This window comes from Denticeps clupeoides, chromosome 9 (assembly GCF_900700375.1).
Source record: "Denticeps clupeoides chromosome 9, fDenClu1.1, whole genome shotgun sequence".
Classification (NCBI taxonomy): domain Eukaryota; kingdom Metazoa; phylum Chordata; class Actinopteri; order Clupeiformes; family Denticipitidae; genus Denticeps; species Denticeps clupeoides.
The window spans coordinates 617,174-633,003 of record NC_041715.1 but is presented as its reverse complement, the minus strand read 5'-3'; the positions used below and the strand labels follow the sequence as shown (position 1 = coordinate 633,003).

The 15,830-nt window shown below is 48.0% G+C and overlaps 1 protein-coding gene across 7 annotated transcripts in view; it reads right to left on the bottom strand.

The window, feature by feature from the left end:
* The window catches only part of pard3bb (par-3 family cell polarity regulator beta b), a 138,354-nt gene that overhangs the window by 41,026 nt on the left and 81,498 nt on the right, over positions 1-15,830 (bottom strand). For all 7 annotated transcript variants that reach the window (XM_028991005.1, XM_028991006.1, XM_028991008.1 and 4 more), the window contains 3 exons: positions 14,185-14,229; positions 5,364-5,576; positions 3,102-3,318 (listed from right to left, as the gene is read on the bottom strand). In XM_028991005.1, the coding sequence (XP_028846838.1) occupies positions 3,102-3,318; positions 5,364-5,576; positions 14,185-14,229 (475 nt within the window). The remainder of the gene's footprint in view (positions 1-3,101; positions 3,319-5,363; positions 5,577-14,184; positions 14,230-15,830) is intronic.

The window sequence follows — 15,830 nt, the reverse complement described above, 5'->3', positions numbered from 1 at the left end:
GTTCCGGTGTACGTAGGGGGAGTGAGTAAAACTAAGTTGTGGTTTCCTGTTCGGAGGACTATAATAACCACGCCAGGGTGGAGTGGACACGTCTCGGTTTCGTCTGTTTGTACGTGTCTGAAGACGATTACGGATCTGCTGCGTCATGCCGAGAGGGAAAGTCCGACTCGTCACTCCTTAATCCTGCCGCTCTCTAAGACGGTTCAAGCCTCATCTCCAAGACGCCAGACCCCCGTCCCGCCGTCCCCGCAGACACTCTCAGTGCAATTAACCAACCCAATCAAAAGCCGGGCTCTCCTCGGTGACCTTTCCGGCAGCCAATGGCGGGCCGCGGCGCGGCTCTTATCTGCGGCAGCACGCGGCCAGCATTAGCGGGCGAGTTAAAGACCTTGCCAAGGTCGCCCGTTTCGCTGAGTCGGCGGGACGGAGGCGCGCTGGCGTGCTGAGCAGAGGAAAGAGGAGCAGGACACAGACACAAAACATCCGCGCCCGTCTCCCGGGACCGCGGCCAGGAGGACAGGTCTGATTTAAATATCTTAAATCATCTGTAACTTGCAGCTATGTGGGGTTAACATCGTACTGACACCTGTCAATCATGACTACAGGCTCCTCCCTCTTTTTATGGGTGACTAGAGATAATTACCCCAGTGGGATCTATATCTTCTTCTTCTCTACAGGATTATGTCGGTGCAAAATGGAAGAATATCTGGTCGGTGAAGGCTGGAGTAACCGTCTAATTAGCTGACTGGAGCATCTCTGGTCCAGGATCTCCTCTCTGAACCCCCGTCATGAACCTGCAGAAAAACGCCGGTTTCTCTGACCGTAAAAGCTTTTCCTGAAATTCCAGACGTTGTTCCTTTCTCACCTTCCTCTAGTCCCTGCTTGTTTTGTCCCTCTGTCCCTCTGTCCCTCCCACCTCTCTGGGCGGTGTGGTGTACAGCATGGCTTCTCTCAGCTCAGCACACAGCCAAATTAAAACAATTAACCAGGTAATGGGGCTTCAGCCCGGCCCTGCTGTGGAAGATCTACATGCTGTCAATCACCCACAGAGTCCTACACACACTCTACACACACACACACGCCACACACACTACATACACACACACACACTCTACATACACACTATACACACACCACACTACACACACTCTACTACACACACACACACCACCACACACCCTACATCCACGCACACACACCTCATCATACAACACACTATACACACACTCTACACACACACGCCACACACACACCTACATCACACAACAACCCTCTACAGAAACACACTATTACACACCACTCTACACAACACAACGCACACACACTACATACACACACAACACACCACTCTACATACAGCCCACACACACAACCGCATCACTACATACACACACACACACACCTCTACATACACACACACACACACACACTCTACATACACACACACACTCTACATACACACACACACACACACTCTACATACACACACTATACACACACTCTACACACACACGCCACACACACTACATATACACACACCACACTCTACATACACACACTATACACACACTCTACACACACACACTCTACATACACACATATACACACACTCTACACACACACACACACTACATACACGCACACACACTCTACATACACACACATATACACACACTCTACACACACACGCCACACACACTACATACACACACACACACTCTACATACACACACTATACACACACTCTACACACACACGCCACACACACTACATACACACACACACACTCTACATACACACACTATACACACACTCTACACACACACGCCACACACACTACATACACACACACACACTCTACATACACACACACACCACACGCACACTACATACACACACACACACTCTACATACACACACGCACTCTACATACACAAACACACACAGGCCGCACACACCACATACACACACTACACACTCACTCTACATACACACACACACACGCACTCTACATACACAAACACACACAGGCCGCACACACCACATACACACACTACACACTCACTCTACATACACACACACTCTACATACACACACACACACACACACACACACACGCACTCTACATACACACACACACAGGCCGCACACACCACATACACACACTACACACTCACTCTACATACACACACAGGTCGCACACACCACATACACACACTACACACTCACTCTACACACACACACTACATACACACACTACACACTCACTCTACATACACACACACACACACACAGGCCGCACACACCACATACACACACTACACACTCACTCTACATACACACACTACATACACACACGCCGCACACACTACATACACACTCACTCTACATACACACACACACAGGCCACATACACACACTACACACTCACTCTACATACACAGACTACATACACACACACTCCACATACACACATACTACATACAAACCCGTACACACGCACTATGCACATTACATGTTTCCTATGATCCTGTCCACACTGTAGAATGACCCCAACATTGTCCTATCGCCACACGAGGCGTGTTTGGACCCACAGATGCTACTCGCTCTGGGGCAGTCGGGTTGGCACATGCACAGATTGGACCTGGCACGGGCCACAGCGCAGGGACAAGGGACGCGTTCACGGGCGACACCGAGACGAGCGGCCATATGGAGCGCTGATGTCTGCCCACACCGTTTAGCACCAGTCACCCACACGACCAGACCAGGCGTCCATTCACTCACTCTGGATGCCAGCCACACACCGGCCACCTGTCCCCGGTCCCACTCACATTCCGCCACATCACCATTCCAGCGCTCCAGCCGCCAAAACAATTTCTAAAGCTCCCTCTACAAAGGGACCGTGGAGAGCCCGAGACGCCAGGACGCGGGTGACGGTGATTGGCGGGGGTGGACATGACGTGGAGGAAGAAAGGTAGGGCTATTTCACTGAAAGCAGCATAATCTCAACATCCCCTGCAAATCCGTCTCCTTTCATACGAGCCGTCATGGCAGATGATGCAACGGGACAGTAATGTTAATCCACGCGTCCAACCACTTACCTCAGCAGCCCAAACCCTTTCTTCTTCGTCTTTTTATCCGACTCTTCAGATCCATCCTCCGCTTTCTTCTTCTCTTTCACCTTCCCCTTAGCCTTGTCTTTCTTCTTCCCTTTGCCTTTCTTCCTCTTGTCTTTCTTGCTCTCCTCCGCCTCTTCCAGGCCTTGTCGGGAGGACCCGCTGGCAGGGGTGTCACGACCCGAACTCTCAGACACGTCATCTAGAAGACGAGATAATGAACATTTACGGCTGTTTTACCAGGACACACATTTATATGTGAGAGATAAAGTTTAGGATTCAGAAGATGTCATTGCATGTAATTTGATTAATTTAAACCGAATGAATAAAGCCACACTTCTCTCTCTCTCTCTCTCACAGTGGACTCATGTCCTCTACACTCCCTCCATTGATTCTTTTCAGATGAAATGATGGCGATCGGGAGCCTGCTGGTTTGACCATCTGTTACGGCCTGTGCATGGTGAGGGAGGTGTGGAGTGAGGGATCACAGCCCTCTTTTATTTATCAAGCCTTCTCAGCGACTCATCACTCAAAACGTCACACGATGGGTGGGAGGTGCCTACACACCGACTTTAATAAAGTCTTAATACATGGAAAATAGTCACCATAAAGCAGTAATGATCCGTAATGATCATTTCCCACCAGACAAGACAGCTTTTCAAGCTGGGAATTCCAATGTATTCTATAAATACAGAAATAAACCGGGTGAGGGAGTTCACACCAACCCACCCACCCACCGAGAATCGGAATATTTATGTAAACATAAACATACAAATGCTTCAGTCATCTCGGTGTATGTGTGTGTGAGTGTACGTGTGTGTCTGCCATTTTATTCAGTGGTGGCCTAGCGGTTAAGGAAACAGACTTGTAACCAGAAGGTTGTTGGTTCGAATCCGACAAAGTGCCACTGAGGTCCCCTTGATGAAGGTCCCGTCCCCACACACTGCTCCCCGGGCGCCTGTCATGGTGCCCACTGCTCTCCAAGGGTGACGGTTAAATACAGAGGACACGTTTCACTGTATCACCGTGTGCTGTGCTGCAGTGTCTCACAATGACAATCACGTCACTTTCACTTATTCCACTTGTCATGGTCTCAATATGTTGATCAGTTGGTGGCAGAGAAAGCAGCAGTAGCTGCATAAGTCGTAAAAAATAAAAATGGGATTGGTGACACTTTCCCCAGTCTTGGGGAGTGAGATGCTGGGAGTTTGTGGTTGTGTGACACACACTGCAACATCAGGTCATGCAATATTCAGCAGAAATGATCTAGCTTTGGAAATCTTCACATTGACAACCCCTAGTTTCAGCATAATGATTTTCAACTGTGGACCTGATTCTGAGAGATGTGGTGGGATCAGGACATCAGTTTACATTTACATTTACATTTATGGCATTTATTAGACGCCCTTATCCAGAGCGACTTACAATCAGTAGTTGCAGGGGACAGTCCCCCTGGAGCAACTTAGGGTTAAGTGTCCTGCACAGGGACACAATGGTAGTAAGTGGGATTTGAACCCGGGTCTTCTGGTTCATAGGCGAGTGTGTTACCCACTAGGCTACTACCCCCCCTATCAGTTTTTCTGTCATTGTCCAAGGGTTAGACGGATGATCTTTTGGTTCATACTGGTCTTCAACACAGAAACGCCCTCCAAGTCAGAACAAACAACCGAGTCCGCCAGGAAGACGGATGTGAACACACACCCACACACTGGGCATTAAGGAATTAGTAGCCCATGGCATGGCTGGTAATGAGTGGTGAGAGGAACAATGTGTGGCTAATTACAGGCACTCGTCTCACGTTTCTGTTTTCCCGACCCAGAGGTCCGCAGTAAACACCAGCTGGGATCACCATGAGCGCATTTCCATACACAACCAAAGGAAAGGAAGAGGAGACACATTTCCGATCCGACTTGAGCCCCCAGATATGTTAATAAGCTGAATGGTTTGATTTAATGAGGGGGATGGGTAATTGCTGTGGGTAGGTTGTTTAAACGTTCTCGCAACATTTACCAGACGTCCTTATCCAGAGCAACTTACAGTCAGTAGTTACAGGGACAGTCCCCCCTGGAGACACTCAGGGTTAAGTGTCCTGCTCAGGGACACGATGGTAGTAAGTGGGGTTTGAACCTGGGTCTTCTGGTTCACAGGCGAGTGTGTTACCCGCTAGGCCACTACCATGAGATCCACCCCACGCCTCTCTAAGAACAGAGAGGAAAACTGCACTCGTTTGGTGGCAATCTGTCTCACCGTCATCGTCCTCTGGCGGCCCGTCGTAGGACTTGTCGATGGCGGCGCGGAAGCTCTCGTTGCAGCCACGCCCCCGCACCATGTGAGGGCGGGGCCGATGGAAGGGCAGTGCCTGTCCTCGCTGGGCTTCGCTGACTGCCGTCTGGAGGCTCTCAAGAGAGCTGGACTTCTTCAAGCCCAACATCGGACCAAGATCCGGAACCACAGAAGATCCTAAAAAATAACAAGAAGGAAACAAATTGCAATTCCTTTATTCTTAAGAATAAAAACAGCAAAGACCCCAAGGAGACAGAACGGAATTTCAAGGAATAATGAAATGTGGAGAGAACGTTAGGGAGAAGAAAACACTACATAAGTGGACCAGGCTGCGAAGCTACCTTGGTTCAAATGAATTCAAATATTCTGATTCTACACGGTTAAACATCTTCATCTCCTTATCAGGGATCTTACACATTTTTAATAAAGAATTTCCATGACGTTTCATGGAAAAGCAGATCCGTATTCAGAGGGTTGCGGGTTCAAATCCCGATCCGACAAGGTGCCACTGAGGTCCCCTTGATGAAGGTGCCGTCCACACTCAAGCTGAAGGATCTAGGACTCAACAGCAGATTGTGTGTGTGGGTGTCGGACCTCCACACTAGCAGACCACAGGTGGTGAGAGTTGCATTTCCAACAGCATCACCCTCAATACAGGAGCTCCACAAGGGTGTGTACTCAGTCATCTGATGACACGGTGGTGTTGGGGTTCATCTAAAACAACGATGAGGTGGCCTACATGGACGAGATAGAGAACCCCCAGGAAAACCACCTCCAGCTGAACATCAGCAAGTGGCAGCAACTGGACTACAAGCCCTTCAACATCAGTGGGACTCCCACTGGGCAGCTTCACCTGTCTGGGTGTCCATATCTCAGAAGACCTTACTTGGTCTGAACACATCCAGGCTCCGAACAAAAGGGTAAAACAGCACCTTGTACCAACTGAGACAGCTGAGGATGTTTAGGGTCTCCAGACATCCCAACGACATTCTATGCTGGCACTGCGGAGAGCATCCTGACACAGAACCTCCCTTCACTTAACAGCGGTGGCCTTGTGGGTGAGGAAGCAGGCCCGTAACCCCGAACCGCCAAGATGCCACTGCGGTGCCACTGAGCGAAGTTCACTGGTTACACTGGTTACTGCGCACTGCATGCACCATGCGCTTTAGCAGAATACATGTCCACTACCCATGATGTCCGTCTCTCGTGTTCTCAATTTACACATTTTTACTAGCCTTATTCCCCTTTTATTTTCTCCTTTATTCCTTTTTATTTAATTCTTTAACTATTACTTAACTATGCGCAGTCGAAACAGGGCGGTTCAGGATGCGTTTCGCTGTGTGTTGAACTGATATAACTATACATAACAAGCAGAGGGATCCCCCACTAACACACACTCCCATGGGGCAGCGGTGGCCGAGCGGTTAAGGAAGCGGCCCCATAAATCAGCCAATGGCTTTTCCATAATTTTCTATGTTTATTTCTCATTTCAAAACTTTCCAGATTCCATGAACCCTGCCTCATTCCTTGTCCTCTCCAGTCACGTACATGCGTGTCCTGCTACAAAGCGAGGAAAAGCAGCGCCCGTGCGTCCATGAATCAGCGGCGGGTCTTATCGACAGGCCGGCCCACACGCCGGGCTCTGGCCGTGACAGCGCTGCGGGCTAATGGGCCTTTAACCGGCAGGTTTTAATCTGGACTCGGCCCGAGCCAACAGCGGCCCTCACGCAGTGCTGCGGCACCACGTATGGCACAGCCATGCAGACCAGAATTGTTAAATATATTTAACATTCTAAAGAAGGGTGTGTTAATCCGGTAAAACAACGATCCGTGAGCTCAACCTCATTATTTAGCTTTAACGCCAAATGATGCAGATTAAAACGTGCGTGTCACACACACCTTAAACTAGTGCTGCACGATTAATCTAATCGCAATCGTAATCGCGATGTCAGTCTGTGCGATTACATGAACGCAAAAAGCTGCGACTTAAATGTGACGTGTTTGGTCACATGACTTTCGATTCGGTTCAATGGAGACCTCAGATTCGTGACTCACATAGACATATGGTTAGACATACGTCAACGTCGCCGCCATATTGCGATAGGCTCTGCTGTGGAGTGAAGCATGTACATGTCTATGGAGAGAAGTGCATAAAAAAAGCCTCACTCTTGTGCTGCTTGGGGCTGTACAACCCGCTGTACGCTCCAAACCAGATCCCGGGGGGTTACATTTCATAGGCAAGGCTGGACAATTGTTTTGAATATATTTGGCCATTATAAAATCCTGTTTTATAAGTCTTAACCTTAGCTAAGCTAGGCTAAGCTAACGAAGCTATGCATTCCTGTGTTCAAGTCAGCCTCCAAACAACGTTTTGGCTAAACGTAGGAATTAACTATTTAGACTGTTCTTAGCTGTTTCCTAAAGAAATTCACCTCAGTTTACAAATCTTAACATTAGCTAAGCTAGCAAAGCTATGCATCCCTGTGTTCAAGTCAGCCTCCAAATAACGTTTTTTTTTTTAACGTAAGAACTATAATACGGGATTTTATAATGGCCAAATATAATCAAAACAGTTGTTTAGCCTTACCAGGGTTTGTCGTTCGACAGTAATGTAAAAGAGATTTTTGTGATTTATTTAATTTAGTAGAATATTGTATTTTGAAAGCACTGGGCATTTCAAGTTGTTATAAGTATGTTTCACTTTGAAATTAAACATTTCACTATTAGTAATTAGTATGTGACTTTTCATTGATATACAAGCAAGTGTCCTTTATCAAATCGCAATCGCATATCAATCTCAATAATCGCAATATGTATTTTTCCCCAAATCGTGCAGCCCTACCTTAAACCAATCAATGTGGGGACCTACTGCTCTAAGTGAAGGTCTCAGCTGGGACAAGTTTAAAAAAATAAGAATTGGACATGTGGTGACGGGGTACAAATATGATAGTTAGAATAAACCTTCACAGGTGCGATACAGCGCCGTAGCAGATCCGGATATGAACACACATCATGTTAAACAGCGTGTGAGTGGGGTTTTTACGACCTGCAGGTGTTTTTACGAGCCGCGGCCGGGTCGGACGCGCCGGGGTCTCTCAGGGGAAACATTAGGCGCCTCTCAGCATAAGTGGCCCAGGAGTCATAAACCGCCTCTGGGGGCCAAATGGGATTTTTGCGGAATAAGAGGCTTGTGGGACCGCGCCGATGTCCCATCTCCCCCACTTTCTCCCCCGAATGTAATTACAGATGTCTAATGGTAGCAGGCTGATGACTTTAAGAGGCGTTGAATGAACTATAATTACATACGTACAGCCGAAGAACACACAGTCCTCACAAGGTCACATGTCCCCAAAACGTTTTGCTTATAATACAATTAAAATCTAATATTGATGTATATTGTGTGTGTATCTGGACAAATGACGAGCTCTTGCACATCCAGGACTTGTGTGTTATGGGCAGCATGTGCTCTCCATATCATGTTAAAATGTCAACACACACACACACACACCACGGCACCGTGGCATTTCCTCTGCCGCATTTAAAACAGGAACTGCAGCTGTTTGGCCCCAATTAGCGAAGTGGAATGTGAGGGAACTTGTGTCTGTGAGTGTTTTATGATGTCAGATGGACTTCTTTTTTTTTTAATGAACACACTGTCCCTCCTTCTGCTCAGAGACGCTGTAAAAGGTCAAACTGTCAGAGTCTCATTCCCCTCCTCTCGCCTCTAACATACCACAGTAATCTATAAAAGTCGGAAATGATAAGAGATCAATTATTGACCGGTATTAACTCATCACCAAATCATCATTTCTAATCAAAAGGCTTTAAAGCATACAGTGTTTACAGGGTTCTGTTTCAGTACTCAGTAGAGTAGTAATGATGTAGCTGTAATGAATGGTCTGCTGCGGCAACACCATTCGCGCGTACACGGCAGCGGGAATCTCTGCTTTGAGGGTACCGTCGCTGTTATTCTTTATCGGACCCCGACCTGCCGGCACGGCGGCAGCTGCCGAATGAACCGGCGGGTTCAGGCTGAGCGCGCGGCCAGAAGACGGCGCATTAAAAAGCAATGCGCCGCAGCCATTACAATGCGCATTTGCATTTAGGAACAATGGAGCCTGCTGGCACACAAACACACACAAACACACACACACACCTAATTTCATCTGAGAGGGAGAGGGAGTGGCGTGGAAGTGAAATGTCTACAGACACATGCCAGCTCCAGCTCGCTGGCTCCGCGTCACAGCGGTCCCCTGGGCCCTTGTGACAGGCCGAAGCGTTTCCGCGGCGATCCGCCACCGCCTGCTTCCCCCTCCCTCCGCCTCGTACCGTCTCCATCAGGGAGAGAGAGGCCACTTCTTCTCCAACGGAACCTCATCATTATGGCTGGCCTCCAGTAGGTTAGTGACAGGACAGCGGGGGCGGGCGGGGTCAAGGGGTCTCCATGGGGGAGGGGCAAAGGACCGTCATACTGAGTGCTGTGGCTGATGGATGAGCGCCGTGAGTAAAGATCAGATATCGGACAGGAAACGGGCCCAAACTCAGATTCCCTCTCGAGTACAAGCCGAGCGACTCTTATAGACAAACCCATCAGTCACAGGTACAAAAGGTTCTGTGCAGCTTCCAACAATGGCCGTGTCTCCTATAAACAGCCACCGGTTAACATCAGCCGGCAGGAGACAGTCAGAGTGTTGGTGACCCGCCAACGGCCGAAGGTCCCGTCCCCACACGCTGCTCCCCGGGCGCCTGTCATGGTGCCCACTGCCCACCAGGGGTGGCGGTTAAATACAGAGGACACGTTCCGTTGTGTGCACGTGTGCTGTGCTGCAGTGTTTCCCAATGATAATCACATTTCAATGTACAATTATGCTACTGCTTTTAATACACATAATATAGTAAATAATCACAATATTTTTCAAATAAATCACAAGTATGATTTTTGTGGTGAAACCATTCAGCCCTGGAGAGCATCTTGATTTATGGGAATGCGTGGCCACGCCCATCTGAAATGGAGACGCAGCAGCAAAGTAAAGGAAAGGAGTATCAGAGGCGGCACTGCCAGTGTGTGTGGGCGCGAGCCGCCTGGGCATTTAGCGGGCACAACAAGACGAGACAGGCAGGCGGGCATGATGTATTACGCAAACACTCCTCCACTCCGCAGCACACCTCAACACACACACACAACAACAGATGGCTTTCTCCACGACAAATTAATCCATCAATCCCAATCTGCCAAACATGGTGGCTTTCAAGTCGAATCAGCAGCAAACTCCGTCTGAATGGCGCGCCACGCGCTGACAGGGTGGCAGAGAGGAGGGCCCAGTCTGTTCGCAACGGCGAAGCTACACCAATGCTCACACAGACACACAACACACAAAAAAGCGGGAGGAGCGGAGGGAGGGAGAACTGGACCAGCGCCCAGCCTTTTCAGAGAGTGATATACTGAGAAATGCGGCTTACTGGAGAACTTCCAGCCAAGGAAACGCAACTCACACACACACTCTCGTAAGGTACATATGCATCGATCCTCACACACCTTCAGAGAGCTAAGAGGGGCCTGCATCAGCAGAACACCTCCACTCCTTCACAAACCAAGTGTGTGTCCGGTCAGAAACACACACACTTCTCCACCGCCTGCGGTGTCACTTTTCAGTTGGACAGGCTTTCATTCCAACTTATTTACTGCCAGAGAAATTCTTCCCCTGTATGGCAGGGAGCTACTGGCATGAGCTTATAAACCTCAGATGACGTCTCACACACACACACACACACACGCAATTTCAGGGCTTCAGAGTGACTAAAAGGCAGAATGCTGGCTGCCTTGTGCTTTTTGGGGTTTAAGGTTGCTGATATCTGCTGACGTTCCAATTCAAAATCCCAAACTATTAGAACTGCCACAAAATCCCACATATCTACTGCATGGGTTATATAGCCGGCCCCCTTCATGTATTTTTGTAGATATTTACGTGGCAGGCAGGACTCCTCAAGTGCAGGAACCCTATTAGAACAAATTCACTCCGGGCTCAGGTGTCCATTAAGACTAATGAGTTCAAGCGACCCCGTAAGATGAGGAAACAAGTGGCCTTAGGTCAGAGGTGCGGTTTTCTGTTTACCCTGAACAGAGAAAACAGATTGTATAATCTCCTCACTGTCATCGTTTATTTCTTATCATAACTAAATCTACTTATCTTCTTTTACATTTGTTTAAATACTTACATTTTACATTCAGTGGGGGGTGAACAAAAACTCCAATAGAAATTCAATACAGCGATGCTGAACAGCAGTGTATCAATAACGTGTCGTGATCTATGGTCGTATTGATTTTTCCCAATGCCCCTGCTTGAGTAATGAAGTGGAAGTGGGTGTGAACGCAGACGCACTTCGGATGAATTACGCCGCTGCAGCGTGCTGGCTGGGCGGAAGACGGCGAGCGGTGAACGCCTGCGGGAAGGCGATGGTCCTGCAGTAAACCTCGGCATGCGCCGCGCCGCTTTTAATCCGCCGGACGGAATGCATCTGCCCACCGGAGGACGGTGATGAATGTTGTACGTGGCAGCAACGCTCAGGCTGCAGAGCTCCTATTGATTTTACAAGGCCGAGGATCGACTGCCTACCGAACGACACGTGTTCCCACCATCCGCCGCTAAAGCGCACTTATGCGCCTCTGGTTGTAATGTCCCCCGCCGCCCCTGCCACCCGCGCCAGTCCGCAGTTCACGCCGCATTACTGTAATGGGAGTTCGGGATTTTCCATGGCACGTCGAGGACTTTCCAGGCTGCGGTGGTCCCATGACAGATTTATTCTAAATTACTTTACAGACTTTTTCCTGTTTTAATGTTTTTATAATGCCACCAGATGAACAAATGGGAACAAAAAATATCTCAGCTGACATTATTATTGTGTTAAAAAGCTGTTTACACGCGTGTTTACGTTACATTTTCATGTAAAGGTGTGAAAAAATCCACCCAAAACCCCAATCTTCTGTAAACCGCACTGGTATCACGACTCGATTACGACTGTCAAGGCCTCGATATAAATCTCAAACATGATGTTTTCAAATTCAAGCGTTATGGTTCGTACTCCCGCTTCAGACGTCCGTGGCGTCAGGTGAGCGTGGACTGAACTGGTTGGAGAAAACCCCCGGTAGAGATGGTGTGGAGATGTTAAAAGTCTACAGATGGAGAATAATATTACATTACAGCTCAGAGTCTCTTTCTCGACGCGCGGCATGTTTTATGACGATGAGGAAATTCTGCAATGAACACAATATTACATCAACTGAGTCTGGATTGGGTTAAAAGTGCTGGCAACATCAGTTTTGTGGGTTTATATTGGGACACGGTAAAACGGTATGGGTTACCAGCCTGGTGCATCCATCGTATAAACAGAGATTAGAAGGCCGCAGCAGGTGCTGATGGCGTCCGGTGCGGTGCCGCTGCGTTGCATCAGTTCGCCGGATCCAGGAAGCAGCTCATTAGGGGACGAGAGTAACTCAGTTTACACGCTGGGAAGCGGAATCGGGAGTCACATGACGAGTGGGCGAGCGAGCGTGGGCGAGCGTGTGAGGGGCAGGGGAACTAGCGGCGGATGGCGGTCGGTCTGCTGTGGGGCGGGCGTTTTAGGTAGATTAAAACGCAGGAGCCAGGTCTCTTAAGACCATCCCGCTAATTAAATGTCAGAGCCCATAAAGATGCATTTGGGGCCCAGAGAGCGAGCCAAGCCCCACCGAACGGCCGCGTCAGCAAACCCATCGGCGGCCTGTCAATAAACATTATCCAGAACATCACTTTAAAACACCCACAGAATGGATGGTTTTATTAACCATATTATCAGACTCCAGGCACAAGCAGTTATTCCTTCAGGAAATTCAGGAGATTCACGAGGAAAAACTGAATTTTTGCACAAACTCTTTACTCTTTTTTTCTTTTATTCTTGCACAAATGTTTTTACTTTTTCACTTTATACTTTGCTGTTACACATATCTTATGTTTTATGTTAAAGACATAAAAGTGTAATATTTGGTTATGTTTGCAATATTTGCATATTGGTCCATTGTATACTTGCAATATTTGCAATACTCTGGTTGCAATCAGTCGCAAAATTTCACTGCATATCATACCGTGTATGACTAGGTATGTGACAAATAAAATTTGAATTTGAATTTGAATTGAAAACCAACAAAATGTGATGGCATTACGATCAGGACCATCGAGGGACACGTACAGTAAGGCCACATCCTCCGGGGACGAATGCGTACTCAATTAAACTCAATTAAACGCCACTCTATACTCACATGACAGGGGACCGAGCAAGCGGGCGAAGCCCAGACCAATTATATTAGGGATAATCCTGGTCAAAGGTCACATCTGCACATCTGACAGCAGGAGGAAAAAATGCCGGTCTGGGGTTAAATTAAATGTGTGTGTAGGTTTCTGGAAACATTACAGCATTAAAGCCATTAGCTCCCCACAGACATCAGGCTATTATCACCCCATTCTGTCCCAGTCACGTTTAAGCTCCATCATCAGTTAATTTATCTACTCAAAAGTGAACAGGACCCAAGGGTGTGTGTGTGTGTGTGTGTGTGTGTGGGGTATACTGGGAGGTGTTCGCATGTGTGTATAATAAGGACTTTAAAGGGGGGGTCATACGTCTCCAACATTAATCCATCATGGTATCAGAAGGATTCCATCAACACCAAACTGGTCAGCTGACAGGCCCCAGCTGTTGGCCTTGAGAACGGGAGAGAGAACGTGTGTGTGTGTGTGTGTGTGCATATGCTTACCTGACTTCTGCCCTACAAGAGCACCCACATTGCTTTCATCTGCCACTGAAAACAAAACAGAGACAAAAAGATCAGAAAGACACACACACACACACACACACAAAGCCAAAGGGATTACGGTGGGAAAGAGGAGAGTCCCGACTCAGGTTACGCTTTAACGACGGGTAATTGCAGACACATGGCCGAGTGTGAAGGGCGCGATCAACGCAAATCTCCCGGCCAACTTTCCCCCCTCTTTCTCCCGGTGTGTGTGTGTGTGTGTGTGTGTGTACAGAATGTGCAGGTGTGTTCATGTTGCCTCGCATCCATCAGAGCCAAGTCTCTCCTTGCGAGCGGCGTGAAAGCCCTTTCCTTGTTTAGAACATTTGTTTTTGTGAAGAGGTTTTTTCGGTACAAACGTACCCATGACAAACAGCAGAATTACGAGAGGAAAACCGCATCGGCACGCCGACTACAGCGCTCCTCTCGGGGCTCCTGGCACCGACCGCAGAACGCGCACAGCTCTGCCGACGCAGGCTTTATACGCAATACCGCAATGAAAAAGAGCAACAGTTCAGCTAATTTGGATGAACAGAGCTCTGCGAGGGAGGGAGAGAGAGAGAGAGAGAGAGAGCGCGCAGTTGCCAGCCATGCCGAAGCCCGGGACGCCGTAATGGGTTTTCATTACACCGCAATATCTTTTAAATAATCCTTTTATTTTTCATGAGCTCAATTTGACCAGGCTGACAGAGCGGGAGAAAAACGAGCTTTTCACACTTTTTATTTGCTGAAGTTACAATTAAACAATTCAGAATTCTGAACCGCATCCACTGCACTTCCTGCTCCTGTTTGCAAGGCCCAGAAAGAATTTTCCGGATTGACAGCCTCGCAGACAGGCATTAACACACACGGTACACAGTGAAATCGATGAGCAGCTACACTTCCAGCCACAACTGCAGCAGCATTAAGAGCACTAAAGCGATGTAAATACGCTAGAGGTGTGAACCTTCACTGGTCTCACGATTCGATTACGATTAGCAGTGCCTCGATATCGATGCATCGCGATGCATCCCAGACATTTTCTACACGGTCACATGATGTTAAGGTCTCGTACGCCTGTGTGGACGCTCTGATTTGCTCCAGAGCAGAAAAACTTGTTAAGTCCGCACTCACCTTGTAACAGTTGTATATACCGCTAGTTCTCCTTTAAATGCACACGGCACTATGTTGTGGGCGGAGTTAATCGTCTGCCCCGGTCCTGATGCAGATCGACATCTCCACCAAGCAGAGCAACCGAGGTCCTTGTATTATTATACATAAAAGCAGTAATATTTGGTACGTGTGATGTCCAAATTGGTCACGTGAAAATACGTGCAGCGTAAAACTCCTACCCAGAGTGGCGCTGTTCCCAGATCAGGCTGAAATTGAATTCCACATCATCATGATATTATTGATTATGTTCTGCACTGCACCGATGCAAAATCGTCCACGTCTGCATCGCGATGCATCGATTATACGATTAATTTCAACACCCCTAAAATACACCTCTTTTACAATTCTTATAAAAATATACTAAAAACGGAAAGCATGACTTAAAACCAGTCGATATGGCATTTTGGCAGAAATGCCAGTATGCAGAACCATCATGTGTTTTTCTGATTATTATT